The sequence below is a fragment of the Castor canadensis genome, chromosome 14, assembly GCF_047511655.1.
Source record: "Castor canadensis chromosome 14, mCasCan1.hap1v2, whole genome shotgun sequence".
In the NCBI taxonomy this organism is placed as follows: Eukaryota; Metazoa; Chordata; class Mammalia; order Rodentia; family Castoridae; genus Castor; species Castor canadensis.
The window spans coordinates 108,015,289-108,031,660 of record NC_133399.1 but is presented as its reverse complement, the minus strand read 5'-3'; the positions used below and the strand labels follow the sequence as shown (position 1 = coordinate 108,031,660).

At 52.1% G+C, this 16,372-nt stretch overlaps 1 protein-coding gene across 1 annotated transcript; it reads left to right on the top strand.

Moving 5' to 3' along the window:
• Window positions 1-4,063: 4,063 nt before the first annotated feature.
• Window positions 4,064-15,953, top strand: Rp1l1 (RP1 like 1). The gene is made up of 3 exons (XM_074053329.1): window positions 4,064-4,677; window positions 9,739-9,880; window positions 11,536-15,953. Exons 1-3 carry the CDS (start codon window positions 4,069-4,071, stop codon window positions 15,723-15,725), a joined length of 4,941 nt encoding a protein of 1,646 aa, XP_073909430.1. The 5' UTR covers window positions 4,064-4,068; the 3' UTR covers window positions 15,726-15,953.
• Window positions 15,954-16,372: the final 419 nt, after the last annotated feature.

The window sequence follows — 16,372 nt, the reverse complement described above, 5'->3', positions numbered from 1 at the left end:
TTCCAGCTGGACCCTGGGTCCCGTGTGGTCCTGTGCTCCTGGGTGGCTCAGAAAGGCATGGTGGAGCCTCCTGGAATCTGTCTAGTCTCAGTCTTCCCTGAAGGGCCCTGTCCATGGGAGCTGGGTGGGAGTCTCCCTTACAGCTCAGTCATGGGCTTGGCTGTGCAAGAGCCCCACCCTTGTTGAGTCCCTCCCCTGATGTAAATGTCTCCACATCAGTACATGCAATTGTGGCTGGGAGGAGAGCGGAACTGGGAGCCAACCCTGCCATCCTCCTACTCAGCACCCCTTCTTCCCTCGTTCCTAGAGGGCCAGGTCTCACCTCCTTTGCAGGGCTCATGTCCCCATAAGCATGAGGGGAGGGAGAGCTCTCTTCCCTGTGCTGCAAGGCGGTCCATGATCACAGGGCACCTGGTTCATGATTCAGGGAAGGAAGAAGAGCCCACAGGTATAGGGCGTCCCCTCTCCAGGCCAGCCCAGCATCTTCCCTGCATGGCCACAAAGGACATCTAATCCTTTGTCCCCCATCTTAGGAATGGGAGGTTGTTCCCTGTGGTCCGTGGGCACACTGAGGAGATCTGGCAGGGATCTCACCCCCATGCCCAGTCCAAGCTCCTTCCTAACTCAGATCTAGCGTCTGACCCATGAAGGGCAGGCTGCCTCTGCTCCTCCCCCCCAGACTCAAGCTTTGTCCACTCCATGCAAAAGGCACCCAACTCATATCAAAGCTGAGAGGTGAAGTCCACTTGTAGGGGGTGAACTCCAGGGCAGGAGTGGCAAGAGCTTGGTCCCAGGGCAGTGTGCGCCATCTGAATGTTTCAGATCCTGGCACAGGAGGAGTCTTGAGCCTTTCCCTCCCCTCCTGTCACTCAGCTACCACAGCCCAGGACAGGTGGCACCAAGACCATGTCTACTTATCACACCTGTCCTAATCGCCTCCTCTGGTCAATCCCTGAGCTGTCCTTTTAGCCTCAGCTAAAAGGACATGTCACCTCCTCCAAGAAGTCTTTCCTGCCTTGACTTTGTCTGTGCTATTGGTCACACCTTGGGGACATAGTATATGTAAGTCTGTATAATCAGAGCATTTATTGCATTCTGTGCATTAGCGTCTCCTTGTGACACTAGAATGTGAAGCTTTTGCAGGGGAGATCTGTCTTGCTAATCTGGTATCCCTGCCACTCAGTGCAGAGTCTGAAACACAGCAGATGCTCAAAAACCCTTGTCGGATACTCCAGTGAGTGAATAAATAACTGGGTGGGGCCAGGTGATGTTGAAGGCAAAGGACCTCGGATTTGTCAAGCCGAGTCTAAGAAGACTAAGAAAAGCTTCCCTGTTTGGTCTTCCGTCCCCATGGCTACAGGAGAAAGTCATACTTGTTGGCTACTCCACAGAGATGATACTGTCCTTCTCCGTCTGGGTGGATGAGGCTGGGGGCCACCACTCTCTCTTCTTGGGATGTGCAATGTGGTGTCTGTGTCTCCCAGGCCAAGTGGCCTCGCTCCTCCAGCTCCTTCTCCTGGGCCTGAAATTCTTTCTGATGAGTGTGTGTGGCACTAAAGTTGTCTGCAGAACGTTGTCAGGAGGATGATCAGGAGTTCCTGATCCCGCAGGCCACATGCTTGGCCACTGTCACGGGTCCCTGCTGTCAGCCCAATCTTAAACACCAGAATCCTGCATGTTACATGATCTCTTTATTTCCAAACTCCAATCGGAGCTGGGCACTGGCCGCTCACACCTGTAACCCTAGCTGCTGCTACTTAGGAGGCTGAGATTGAGAGGATCACAGTTTGAGGCCAGCCAGGATAAAGAGTTCAATACCCCATCTCCAAAATAACCAGAGCAAAATGGACTGGAGGAGGGGCTCAAGCAAACATGAAGCACTGAATTCAAAACCCCAGTCCCACCCCCCACTACACACACACAAAACAACTTCAGCAGGCAGAGATTAGGAATTCCTGTGCAGAAAGCAGTTATACTCTAGAACGCTGGACGAAAGGGGCAGTCAGGCACTTGAGTGGCCATGCTTACTCTTACCTGGCTCTCTGCACAACTCAGAGGGTCTTGGCATTAGTTCCAGGGTTCCCTTGGGCACCCTGCGGATCTGCCGGCCCATAGGTCTCTATGAAGAGTCTCTGCGCACAGGTCAACCTGCAGGAGCCGAAGCCCTGGAAGCTGGGGATGATGGGACATGGTGACGCTGGGGACACAGTGACGCCGGGGACACAGTGGTGCTAGGGACAGTGTGATTCTTTCTCCCCCTCTGGATCCCTCAGCAAGACCCGGGAAGACATTCATGGTCACAAGTGAAAATCAGTGGGGAGAAAAGCTGTCCCCAGGGCAGGCCCTGGGGAGGGACAACTTGTGCAGCTGCAGGGACATCAGTGGAGGACTAATGAGAGCAGCTTGCAAGGATTAGTGGGGAGGGAGGATCCTGAAGAAGCTGATTATATAGCTGTGTCCGAGATGGGAGAGGATTATATGGCCTTTTTTTGCAGCAAGACTTTGAAAATGAGAGGTGAGTTCTTTTCCTGTAGAAAAAGGGGGTTTAGAGGGAGAGGGGAGGTGAGGGAGGAGATGTGTTTCTGATGACAAGGAGCAGGCATCAAGGGCTGCAGAGGGATGACTGTGTGGCCCCAGTGTGCACATTAATGAGGGTCCCATTACAGCTTTGAGTGCCTGTGAGCTGGGAAGCCTGCTCACGTGACCTCCCTGCTCAGGTGCCAGCTGGATGGACCTGGCTCCAGCAGGAGGCCCTGTGAACTCTTGGCATTATTCATTGGTATGTGTTTCCTGGGCCCCATTCTGTGCCACTAGCAGGACTGGGCACCCTGGAGAGGACAGGGTCTGCTTCCCAAGCCTTGGTGGAATGGGCCAGAAATGATGCAGCCTGTTGAGAGGAGAGGAACTGCCAGAGACGTTGCACTGGGGGTTGCTCTAGGAATGGGGGACCTGGGAGGGCTCCACAAAGAGGACAGCCACGGCAGGGTGCAAAGTGTAGTGTGGGAAAGAAGAGGTGAGGAAATGGGGACAAGTGGCAGAAGCTCTTGAATTGTGGGATAAACGGCTGGGGCTTTTTCTGCAGACACCAAGAAACCACTGATGGTTTGGAGTCACAGTGTTCAGTTGAAAGCTGGGTTTCAGGAAAACCTGGCAGGCAGGTCCACAGAATGCAGCCTGTTGACCTGGGACAGGAAGAGCACGTAGAAGCCTTTTACATGAGTCTTGTCTGGAGCAATGGGGGCACACCACTGGGGCAGTAGGGGTAGGAATGGATGGGGGGGAGGGGCCAATGGCCTTGACCCTACTGGGGCTGATCTGACCTCCCAGGCTCCATGTTGGTGGCAGTGGGCTGAGATATTCATCTTTAGAGTTCATCATGCATCTTGAAAGATTTTGGGGTATGTGAGAGGAAGCATTCTTTTTACATCAAAAGAACACTAATGAAGGAGACACAGGACATGGAGTGGTGTACCCTAGTGGGGTTACAGAGCCCCAAGTCTCCTTGTCCACTCCCCTGTCCCTGAGGGGTTTGGGAACAGTGCTTCTGCTCACTTAAGGGAAATTCACTAGGCCATGCAGGGAGGCCTCAGGAGAGGGGAACACATTGCCCAGGTCTCCTGACTCCATGGGTCAAGGAGTTACGTGTTAGGGTCTTCTCTCTGTCTACCCACCTCCTCAGGAGCATTCAGAGTTGGCAGAAGAGGGTCAGACATACACCTTGGAAAGGTGTAAACACTTTAGACACTTGCTTTATACCTTCTATGCATAAATTCATGTAATTATTATAATCTTATGCTGAGTGACTGAGCTGCAGTCTACAGATGGGGGCCACTCAGCCCAGATTCCTCCATTACCCTTCTGGGCCACATGGGTGGTAAGTGGTGGGGCTGGAGTTTGAACTCAGTTCTGTCCAATGTTAAGCCTTTCACCCAGATGGATTAAGCTGTCTCTGCATAGTTGGGTGGAGCTAGTTTGGGGTGACAGGGAGCATCTCTATAAAGAAGGGGAGAGATAGGAAATACACCCTCCTCTTCCTTTGCCCGTTACAGCTGCCCGTGTCTCTGTGTCATGAACAACAGCCTGAGGGATGGCCAGGCCCCAAGCCACCGGCAGTGCTTCCCACCTCCTGTGGCTGGCACTCCCTCTGTTGCCAAGGTCACGCCAGCCAAGAAGATTACTTTTTTCAAGCAAGGGGATCCCCAGTTTGCTGGGGTTCGCCTGGCCGTTCACCAACGCACCTTCAAGACCTTCAGCGCCCTGATGGATGAACTGTCACAGCGTATGCCTCTCTCCTTTGGGGTGCGCTCAGTCACTACCCCTCGGGGCCTGCATGGCCTCAGCGCCCTGGACCAGCTGCAAGATGGGGGTTGCTACCTCTGCTCCGATAAGAAGATCCCTAAGGTGCCCAGTGGGCCAGGCTGGCCACCAGGAAGAAGACCCTTCACTCTGCAGACAAGGGGTTTTGAAGGTGGGCGTGAGGCACCAGGAACACCTTCTTCCTTGAAGGATACTACAACCCCAAGGAGGATAACGCTGGTGAAGAATGGAGACCCCAGAACCCAGCAGACAATGGTTCTCAGTCACAAGAACACTAGGAACCTGACAGCCTTCCTCAGCAGGGCCTCTGACCTTCTGCACTTTCCTGTGAAGCAGGTGTACACCGTCAGTGGGAAAAAGGTAGGTTAACCAGGTCTGATATTTCCTTAAACAAGGCTTTTGGCTCCTTGGTCAAAAGACTTAGATAGAAGGGAGAGGTATACTTGATTGCTCTGCTAGTAATTAGAGATGAAGAGGGCGGGGACATTTGGTTAAGTCAACTAATCAAACAGGCAATTGCTACTCCTACTTTTAGGTCCCATTTAGTGAGCACTTAGTACTTGCAGGGCACCGTGCTTTGGACACTCTTGTTTTCTTATCCCATCTTCTCAATAGCCTATTTCATGAGAGTTCAATGCAGGAAGCAGACACTACTCAAGTACCTTAAGCAGAAAAGGCCTTAGGGGTTTCCACATCGTTAGAATGCAGAGTCTGCAAGAGTGGCTCCCACCTCCTGCAGGAAGCTACTGCCTTTGTTGGCAACCACTACAAGTATTAAGTTCGAAAACACTTCAATGGTGGCTGCAGCCAAGTGTAGGAAGCCACGGTCAACAAACTGCCACAGCCATGTCTTGACTCCCATGATTGTTGGAGGGTCAAATTTGCCACTGCCACCTCAGCCTGCCATTGCCTCCAGATACCCACATGTGACATCAGTCAGAGGCAGGAAGAGATGGTGTCTGCAGAACTGCCACCTTCCCAAACTTGCACCCAATGGATGGAGAGCCCAGTCCACACCCAGCCTTACAAGCAAAGAAGGCTAGTGAATGTACCTTGTGCCTTTCTGGTTTCTGCAGAACACAAGTCTCCACCAAGGGTGGACAGCATGGAGGATGGAGGGTGAGTGACCTAATTCTGTCTCCACACAAACTAATCCTGCAGTTACTTAGCACTGAGATACACCACCCTAAGACCAAAGCTCTCCCTCCTGCAAAACAAGTATTCACTCATTGTGCCATCTGCCTGTTCACTCATTGTGACTGAACTAGTCACAATCCCACCTTGATAGCCTTCTTGTTAGATCTATCAAAGTCCACACAAAATATCTTATATAAAGTAGTAAAAGAAATCAAGAGCAAAACATAGAAAATCAGTTAATATAGAATACACCTAGCAGAGCTGTGAAGAAAATGAGACATCCTCCACAAGGCTATTGTTTCAAATTTCCTTCCGCCTTCCATCCTGTGTTCCTTCTGCCTTTCTTCCACCAGCACCTCTGCTGATTATGGTCACATACCTGGCAAAGTGACTGAGCCATAATTCTGAGAATATGAGCCCTTAGAGGTCTTCCCTATACTGGGCTGTTGTGATCTTGTGTTAACTTTTACCACATTTGGCATCTGAGATCCCCAACATGTTCCCTGTCCCCAGTGTGTAACCATAACCCTATTTCCCCTTGACAATCAGATCCAATCTCCCCTTCCAACACAGAAACCCTCTCGCTGCCTGTTACCTCATTGCTGGGAGGTGTTCCATATAGCCAGTAGACTATCGCACCTTCCAGCTCCATGGAGTCCTTGGGTATCTCCTGGAAGAATATTATCCCTTGGATTCTTATGTCTCCAAACCAGCAGAACCCAAAGCTGCTGGGATGGGAAGCAAAATACGTGCAGGCTGTAGGTATAATGGTGACCCAAACCACTCTCATGTCTGTAGTCCATGAAGAAGCAGCACTGCATATCAGTTGACCATCAGATAGCTCACCATCATAAAGTGATGCCTCTGAACTAGCTCCCAAATAGAGTCTTCCAGAGAATATTCCACTGTTCTATGAGTTATGACTGTTTGGGGTGATGGGCAATGTGTCTGCATAATGAGTTCCATGGGCAATGGCTAGTGCCTCACACCTTTTGCTATAAAATCAGTGCTTTGGATGAAAGCAATCTTCATGGATCATGTCATGATGAGAGAGGTATTCCTTAAATCCATGGATGGTGATATGGAGAGAAGAATTTTGAGCAAGGAGTAAAATCTCGATCCAAAATAAGTATCTATTCTGGTGAATGCAAATTGCTGACAAGCTCCTTGATAGAGGGGTTCAATGTTATTAGCTTCCCACCAGGTAGTTGGCTGAGTCCTACAAGGTACAATGCAATTCTTGAGTTGAGCATTAGTCTCAGTGTTCCCTGAGCAGGTCCTGGGAAGACTCAGTAGCCAGACCCACATGGAGAAGGCTTGACACTGCTAGTTTGTGCTACTTTGACTCTCCATTCATGAGCTGACTGAGTGTGCGCTGTGGTAGTTAGAGAGCGATGATGACTGGCATCCACTGACTGGCTACCAGTACCAGTACCATGTAGACTCAGCTACATGACCATCACCTTTTGGTGAACACTCAACTGGGACACAAATGTTCTCACTCTCTAGCCAGTCCTGGGAGAGCCCTTTGTAGATTCTTCTACAGAATTCCTTGCCACCAACCCTCTAGTCCCAGTCCTTCCAAGTTCCTGTTAGATTGAGCCATTAACCACTTCCCATAAATGGCTAGAGGACCTTCTGCCATTTGATCTTCCTCAGCCAACTGGCCCCAGGGGGTCACAGGTATGTGCAGAGAAGAGGTCACAACACAACAAACACAGGTGTACTGGAAGCGGAAGCCACCTGCTGAAGTTTCAGCTTCTGAAGCCTGATCCAGTGCATACCACCTCTGCCTGATGGCTGAGTTGCCACTCCAACACCTCTTTATGCTCGGTGGATCACATAACACCCAGATCAGCTGTATCTCAGCACCCAGCAGAATCCACTCCTGCATCTGAGTTTTGGCTACATGAGAAAAGAGATTCTTTGGCAATAGCTGAGAAGCTCCAAGTCCCCTGGCTGTTCTAGAATGGAGAGTTTAGATGTAGAGCCGGCCATGTTTTTAGGTCAGAGCGGCCAGTCCTCTGTTTAGTCCTTGGAGTTGTTATTGTCATTCTGAGAGCCCATTATGAAGCCAAAGTCATCTCAGTAAGCACTGCTTCCACTATTCCAGGGGATCATTTAAGAACTTATTTTGTCACTCTGTGCCATGGGTCACCAGTGTTCCATCATCACCAGTTTATCACTACCTTCAAATCTAACCAGCTCAGATAATTAATCCCAGATTCCCACCCCGAAGGCCTGTTGCTCACAACTGTCTCAGATGTTGTACACTTCCAACCATGGTTCAGGGGAACTGTGGTTCCCTTTTTGATACCTTACACAAGAAGGAATTCTGCTCAGAAAGCTTTTGATGCTTCAAGATTCATTGGCAAGCTGGAGGAGCCTAGGCTTGGCTCTGGGGAAAGAGTCCCAGCACATCACTGAGTTGACCCATCAGGGACACACCTGTGCCACAATCAAGGGGGTATATTACTGGGTGGCCATCACTGGAATAATTGTGTTCAGTATCACCCCACCCTTGCTGTGACACAAGTGAAGGTGTCACACGTGGAAGGCGAGGTGTCACCACTATCTGTTGATGTGGACAAGTGTGGCTTTTATCATCTCAGCTGCACATTCATCTCTGTACTTTTCACTTTTTTGCTTTGGCCAACAAAACATGCTTCTTACCTCTGCTTATTACCATGCTTCTTCCCTTAGGCATGTACATTCCATTAGTGGAACCAATTTCATGCTGAGAATCCTCATTGCTAGGGAGATCAGGAAATGAAATTCCACCTTTCTGAGCTGGGCACCTCTGCAGAGTGCCCCAGGAAGAGGATGTTTTAGACATGGACTGGTCTAGGGCATGGTACCCACCACACACTCTTGTCAGGGAACTATACTATCATCCTTTTTGAATAGATAAGAAAAGTGAGGCACTTACAGTTGCATGGCTGGCAAGTGACAGAGCCAGCAAAATGGCTTGAGGTCACAATGCAAGGATGTGAGTGAATTATTGAGCATTTTCCACGTGCACGCACCATAGCGAGTATACAGACAAAGAAGGACAGGCCCCTTCCTCAGTTAGCTCACAATTTAGTGGGTTTAATGAGCAGGGAGTGGGCATAAAACTTAAAAGGAGAAAAAGATACCAGGATATTTTCACATAGACTATGGCAGAGATATCAGAGTTTCTGTAAGCAGATGACCTCATTTTTCCCCAGGGGGGGCCTGTGTCTTGACAACTAACTTTGGGTCCTCTGATGAATGGGTACTCAGTAATGCTCTTTTTTTTTCATAGATCCTGGATTCTAGCTCTCCTAGTGATGGGAGCATCATTTAGACCTTGATCTGTCTTTCTTCCTGGAGAGCCTGATTCAAGTAGGCAAGGCTACAGCAAGAAATTATAGACTAGACTCATGTTTGTATTTTCAGCTGCACTAGAAATCAAAACCAAAGAGGAACGTACCTAGGCGTCAAGAACACTTCTAACCAACTAAGCTGAAAGAGCTGGAGTACAACAAAGTTGTATGTCATTTCCTTGACAATGAGTGTACCCTTCTAATTTGAGAAAGTGAAAAACAACATACTCTGCACTTTAAAGATGGAAATAAATCCCCCAACACTGCAAATGCCAGTTAATACTAGCAATAGTTCAGACCTTAGGTATGCTGGGCCTCTGGACCCAGGTGGTACCTTCTAAGAACAGGGGCCTGTTTCCTGGAACAGAATCTACCTGTGACGTCGTCTGCCCTGCTCTGAGCCAGGAGTGGGCAGGGACCCAGACACCATAGTTGGAGTCAGGCAGGGAAGGGCTCCCTGGGAGAGCTGTGCTTTGCCCTTGCTGCTCCATTTGGATGAAGCAGAGGCAAAGGACTCAGATTGTACTGCAAAACACAGGTCAGACACCAGTGAAGACTTTCCCCTGGGAAAATGGTGGGGCAGCGAATCAGGGGTCCACATGGGGGTGGGGAGCTTTCAGCTGCAGCTGCCTGAGGAAACATGTACTCTGGAGGCGGGGGGTCATTGGACTAGGAACAATCTAAAAGCTCTGCCCTTTTCTCCATCCAGAGTGACCTGCACTCATAGCTGGTGTAGGGAGAGCTTTAGGGAAAGTGAGATCACACAAGGGTCCTTGGTCCTTGGCTACTGATAAATGTGACACAGAGAGTGGGAACCTGGGATGAGATGTGCAGAAGTCAGGAAGGGATAGAGAGATTGGAGTCCTGCTCCCATGGTCCTTTCTGGGTAGAGGGGTTCTGCAGGCCAGGTTCCTGACCCTATGTTGGCATCCTCCAGGTGGACTGTCTGCAGGCTTTGCTACACAGCCCCTCTGTGCTAGTTTGCACTGGGAATGAGGCTTTCAGACCTCTGGCGATGGAAGAAGCTGAAAGAAACAGGACCAGAACTTTATCTGGACTGACTTCACGGAACAAAAGTGGTAAGCTGGTTCTGGGGTTCCCAGACTGACTTGTAGTGGGTGGTGTTCCACGGTGCTGAGCAGATATTCTTTCCGGACAACAAAGGTATGCAGGAACCATACCTTTGGCCCCAATTCTTAGGTTTTCCAGGCATTTGGGATCTCTGTGCTTCCTCCCCCTTATGCTCACCATTAGTCTTCACCAGGTGGAGCATCGGATGGGGATAGAGAGAGTGTGGGACTTACAGGCAAGGAGGATTGGGGAATCTTGGACTTGAAGTTTCTAAGGTCTGAAATTACTAACAGCCACGATGGACATGGAGTCGTGGAGGCAGTGAGCCTGTGGCATTTGCGCCCTTGAGTGTCATGATTGTCTGGTGGCCTGCAGCAGGTCACGGGACTGAAACATGCTGTGGTCGTGGATCGTCCAGACAACCATCCAAACATTCATCCATCCAAAAAGCCTGCTCTGAGCCACAGCCAAAGCTTTGTCATTAACAAATACATTTTTAAACGGCACAATTTAGCAAAGGCAGAAAGAAAATTAAAGCAAAATCATTGGAATGAAAACGGGTGAATTTTGGTGAGTAAATAAAGTACTATCCTTTGTGAGAATCCATTAGGAAAACATGGCCAGCGATGGAGTCAGTGACTGCAGCACATCAGGGGCTGGAGGCACAAAGACATTGGCCATGTCCATGCCTAGAGGAGGCCCTAGACTCACTTCTGCCAAGTTGAACACAAAGGTTCTGTCCTGCAGGCCACAGGCTCAGCCTCCATAGATCCTGCATCTCCCACTAAGCATAACTCAGGAGATGAAATGAGAAACACTGAGGGCTCCATTTTCTCCCAGGGTCACTTTCTGTCCCCAGAAAGCGACCAAGCTGGAGTGGAGGCTGGACTATCAGGACCTGAATACACAGTATTCAGGTCCTTCCCAGCAATCATTTATCAACCCGAGATCTTGATGTGTGTGGGGATGATCAATCACCATAAATAATCTGAGCGCATTTCATAGTTAACAATCAGGTCCACAGGCGGGGGCTCATTGAGCTTGCCTCCTGGGATGGAGAGGGTGAGGGGCGTACAGTGAGTGAGCTCACTCAGCACTGCGTCACCTGAAGCTCCACTGCATCTCCAGAACCTGTTTGGGCTGATGGCTACCAGCAAGCTTTATATGAAGCTAGCATGACATTACATGTAGCAAGCATTAAATACAGAAGTGTTAATGCAACAAGCATGGCATGCACTAAGCTTTATATACAGCACACATTACATGCAACACACTTTCTACGTAGCAAGCATTGTATGCAATAAGCGTTACTGTGCTGCAAGTGTTCTGTATTACATTGCATACAAGTTTCATGCGCAGATGTTACATGTAGCATTGAATGCAATGATGTTCACATGCAGCAGGCATTCTTTGTGGTCATACATTTTCAAAGCAAACCTACCAAACCAAATACTATAATGGGTCTCTCTCAGTTCAGGAGAGAGCTCTGCCCAAGTTCTTCAGCTGGTAGCTGGCAGCGTGGAGGTTAGATTCAGACTTAGTCCTTAGTGATAGGCTCTGTGGGCTCTGAGCAGCTCTGCTGATTGTCGTTCTAGAATGACTATGGTCTTTCCCAGATGCTCCTTGGCACTCACTGCCTGGCCTTCTCTTCTCTGTGTACCAGGTTGCTGGGGGCCGAAGGCCAAGCAGAGCGTGATCCATTCAAGGTCCAGGTCCAGTGGCAAACCACAGCAGTTTTCTTTGCTGTCAGAGAGGTCTGGTCTCAGTGACCACCCAGAGTCTGGGCATTGTGCCTGGGTGGGGCCAGCCCCTGATGGGCAACCTCAGGACACATCTGCCCCCACTGGCACCTTAGTGGCTGGTGACAACATGGAGAAGAAGGTCCACATGAATGAGGATGGCAGCCTGTCTGTGGAGATGAAAGTCCGCTTCCAGCTCCTGGGCGAGGATGCCCTGCTGTGGTCCCAGAGGGTGGGGTGTGCTGGCATCCTCACGGCAACCAGTGGAGGGCCTCCAGTCCTGGGAGAGGCCAACCCTCTCTGCTGCAGAAAGGAAGGCCACTCTTGGGGCTTCTCAGAGCCTGGGACAGGGGGATTGGGTCCTTTAGATGCAGGATACCAAGGAGTTTCTGATAGAGACTGGTGGCCAGGGCCCAGCTATGAGATCTGGAGGAATCCCATGTGTACCACCCAGGGAGAGGGGCCAGCTCCTCAGAGAAGATCAGGACCAGTTCGCTGCATGGCCCACTGGAGACAAGGGCCCAAAGGCAGGAAAAGACATGGCAAGGACAGTGTCAGCCCAGCCTTGAGAACTGGGAGTCCTGAAGGCTCAGAACCAGACTCTTGTGACCCTAGGACCCCAGAGGGTGGTGTGGCCACCAACAGCCCATGTTCAGCTTCCATGGCTGCTTTCCAGAGCTGGGCTTCACAGGAAGCTGGCCAAAGCCCATGCCCAGGGGGAGCAGGGCCTGGAGGCTGGGGACACTGTAGCTACCTGGGATCTGGGACCTGGGGTATAGAAAAGGTCCTTTCTGACTCACCGGCCAATCTCAGGTCTCATGAGCAGTCTTGCAAGTTGGGTAGCCAGCCCCTGAGTTGCCTGAGCCAGGCAAGGGCTGTGACTTCCCAGGGAAAGGCCATCCAGTGTGACAGTTCCTGTGCTCCTGCCCTGAGTCCTTCATCTTTGAGCAACGAAGACCTTCAGGGAGAGAAGTGTGGACAGGGTGCTGGGTGCCACCAGGCCAGGGATGGGCCTCTGACAAGGCTTCTCTTTGGTCTGGGACATTCTGGTTCTTGGGACACAGAGGGAGGCTCTGCCCCACCTCCTCTCTGTGCCCCATCTCAGCAGGGAAGAAAAAAGCAGCAAAGGCCAGCCAGTGCCATGTCCCCACCCAATCTCCCTAACCTCCCACAGGTGACCCAAAATGACCATGCCAGGCAGTGTCACTACTGCAGGGACACCCACTGCCCTCTAGACTCAACTGCAGCCCCACAAACACCAAGGCCTCCAGACAGAGGAAGGGCCTGCCCAGGTGGCCCAGTACCGCGATTTTCTCAGAACTCACCCAGCAATAGGAAACAGGACTCCCAGGACCTGAGACTGCCCTCTCCTAGCTCTTTTGACTCCCGAGACCTGCCAGTGGCCAGCAGAGTCATCACACAGATGAGTCACTCAGACAGTAGTCCTAGGTTCTACCACCCCAGCACTCGCTCTGTAGAGCCAGTGGGGGATTCTGAGGAAGGGGAGCCAGGAGCCCACCAAGGCTGCTACCATGCATACAGGACAGAATTCCCTGCCCTCAGTATCCCTAGTGGTCACACTCAGATCCCACAGGGACGCTTGTCTGAGGACTGCTGGGTGTGCAGCAGCCATTGCCCCACTCCCCCTGCAGACCCATCCTGTGCCAAGAAGCCCCCTGTGAGTGGCCGTAGCAGCTTCAGTGGCCACCAAAAGGCTGTTGATGGTGCCAGGCCTGGGAAAGTGCTGCTGGGGATGTACCCTGATGCCAGGGGAGGCCTGGAGGAACAGGAAGAAGACAGTGACGTGATGCCCACTGCTCTGCCCCATAGCTCACCAGACACAGTAGTCCGAGAATGGCTGGGTAACATCCCAGAAGAGCCAGTACTCATGACATATGAAATGGTGGCTGAGACCACAAATGTACTCAGTGATGGCCAGGAAGGCTCCAAGGACTTTAGTCACAATCATTTTCTAAAAAGTCTAGGGGAGCCAGCTCAGACCAGATGTCAGCCTCTGGAAGGGGACACAGATGAGCACCCAGAGATAGCTGGAGCCCTCCTGGGGACTGCTGATGCAGAGCCCAAATCAGAAACTGGTTCCCACCAAGATGCAGAGCCTGGTGAAGTGTCCATTGCCCCTGCAGAGGTGGGAGCAGGTAAAAGGGTAACTGGGGGCTGTGGTGGGAACTTGCGTGCACTTCCAGGCAGGGTTTCCACCTCCACACAGCTCATGAAGGCCCTGATGGGTTGCAAGCCTGGCCGGCCCAGCAGCCTGCCAGAGGTGTCCAGTGCTGTGGCCACGAGGCTCAGCCATTCAGCCGGGGCCCTTATCACCTGCCTCGCCAGGCTCCACTTCTCTGAGGAGGATCTTGGGTCTCTGGGGGACAAAGCAAGGCTCCAACACTCCCCTTGGTACCAGGAGCTGCTAAACATCTCCCAGACCCTGTGGCCGGGGTGTAGCCTTAGGCAAGGCCAGCTGGACTTGGGTCTCAGGGCACTTACTCCACAGCAGGCTCTACCAGTGACTGAGGGTTTCACCCCCACCTCCTCCTCTGGTGTGGACGTCAGCAGTGGTTCTGGAGGCTCTGGGGAGGAGGGGAGTGTGCCCTGTGTCATGGACAGTATCCTAGTCCCCGAGAAGATGGAGCTGCCTCTAAAAATCTCTTCTTCCCAAAGGCCCAATTCTAGAACCTCAGGGCATTCAGAGGATGTGGAACCTCCACAGCCAAGCTGTTCCCCAGCCTCCTCTAGCTCCCAAGCGTGGGCTTGTGCCACCAGCAGGGAGGAGGCAGAAAGGGGAAGCAGGAAACAGCCATCGGGCAGTAATCTGGAACAATTAGTTGAAAATACAATGCAGGAAGAGAAGAAACAATTAGAAGAAACAGAGAGAGAGAGGCCACAAGAAGAAGGTGTGGAGGAGGAAGACCCTCCAGAAGGGGCAGAAGTCAGTGGGCAGGAAGTGCCAGAGGCTGGCTCCAAGGATGGGGAGGGTTCATGTGAAGACAAGGGAGTGTCGGAAGAGGAAGCAGGAAAAGCCCCTGCCTCTGCAGGACCATGCTCCCTGGGAAGGACAGAGAGGCCTGCAGAGGACCCTGGGCATCTCAGCAGGAGGCTAAGTGAGAGTCCAAGTGGCCCCAGTTTGGAACCTGGGTTGGAAGAGCCCAGAGCAGCTGTAATAGGCCATGAGCAAGCCCAGGCCAAGTCCAGCCCAGGAAGTGAGGAGAAGAACACGTCCATGGCCTGCAGAACACCTCTGGACCCTGATTCCACCTGGGTGTCCAAGTTGCTGAAGAAGATGGAAAAGGCCTTCATGGGCCACCTGGCCAGGGCCATGGCTGAGCTCCGAGCCCGCTGGAGCCTGCAAGACAACAGCCTCCTGGATCAGATGGTGGCTGAGCTGGAGCAGGACGTGGGCCAGCGGCTCCAAGGAAGCACTGAGAAAGAGCTCCGGAAGATCCAGAGTTGGGTAGGTAGAAGGGTCCTGGGGCCACCCAGGGGAGGCCTCCAGGGACAGACCTCCTTGCAGACAGAACAGCGCCGGCACCGCCTCCGGACCCTGCACAACCTCTCGGCCTTCCCAGAGCAGACTCATGGCCTGGGGTCCCTCTCCCTCACCCTGGAGGACTGGCCCACCCTTGGTACAGCCCTGGAAACTAGGCTGGATGAGGAGGCCATGGGGGATGAGCTCTGTCCCTGCAAGGCCTGTGTGAGGAAGAAAGTGACCCTCCTGTCCCCAAAGGACACTACAGGGACTGGCCGTGCCCCTATCAGAAAGGCCTTTGACCTTCAGCAAATTCTGCAGCAGAAGAAAGGAGAATGCACAGATGGAGAGGCAGTGGAGATGGTCCCCAAAAAGAAAGGCACTCAGGAGGACCCCTTGAGGGCAGGGACCGTCCAGCGAGTCAATGGAGGGCTGGAACTGGGGCTTAGCCCAGGGCCTAGGGTAGGTGAGGAAGGAAAGGAGGAGGATGGGAGCCAGAGGCCCAGTGGAGACAAAGCTCCTGAGTTCTGTGAGGTGGAGGGACAGACTACCAGGAGAGGGAGGAAGATGCAGCTACTCACAAGGGAGGAAGGAAAACCCACACCTGTGTTGCCAGCACCCTGGAGGAAGTGAGGCAGGTGGAGGAGGAGGGTGAGACCGAGAAGGAAGGAACCCTGCGACAGGGCTCTGGGGGTGGGAATACTCTGCAGGCTGCAGGACAGGGTGATGGAGCTGACACCCAAGAGGCACGAGAAGTTGGAGGAGAGGAACAGCCAGAGTCAGAAGAAGGAAACCAAAGTGGGAAGGAAAGTGGTTTTCAGGTTAGTCCAGGAGAGGGCCAAAGAGGGGAGGCTTCTGAAAACAGCAGCCTTGACCAAGAAGGGAGGCACATGCTGTCCCCTGCCCCAGGTGGGGACACCCCCCATCAAATGCTTAGCTCCCAAACACTTCACACATCACGTTGCTTGTCCAGTACATCATCCTTGGGCAACTACTCGCAGGTTTGTCAGAAAGGATCAGGTGGTCATTTAAATGGTGACCTTGACTGCAGAGGAGCCAGGGCTGATGGGGCCACACAAGCAGAGAGAAAAATCACTGCCATGTACCCAGAAACTTCCAGCTCTGAGCAAGAAGAAGGCCCAAGGACTCCAGAGCAGGGGACGGGTGGAAGCTGTGACTTAGGAGATGAGAGGGCAGCTGAAGCTTCGACCACACCTAGGCTAGGAGCAGGGCACAGGGTTTCGGCCAAGATGACTTAGATTTCTAGACATCAAGCAGCA

Bases quoted from the DNA above. Each gene is read 5' to 3' on its own strand.
- Rp1l1 (XM_074053329.1), top strand. From the start codon at position 4,069: ATGAACAACAGCCTGAGGGATGGCCAGGCCCCAAGCCACCGGCAGTGC. The intron at 4,678-9,738 runs GTAGGTTAACCA...GGCATCCTCCAG, and splicing joins ACACCGTCAGTGGGAAAAAG to GTGGACTGTCTGCAGGCTTT. The intron at 9,881-11,535 runs GTAAGCTGGTTC...TCTGTGTACCAG, and splicing joins GACTTCACGGAACAAAAGTG to GTTGCTGGGGGCCGAAGGCC.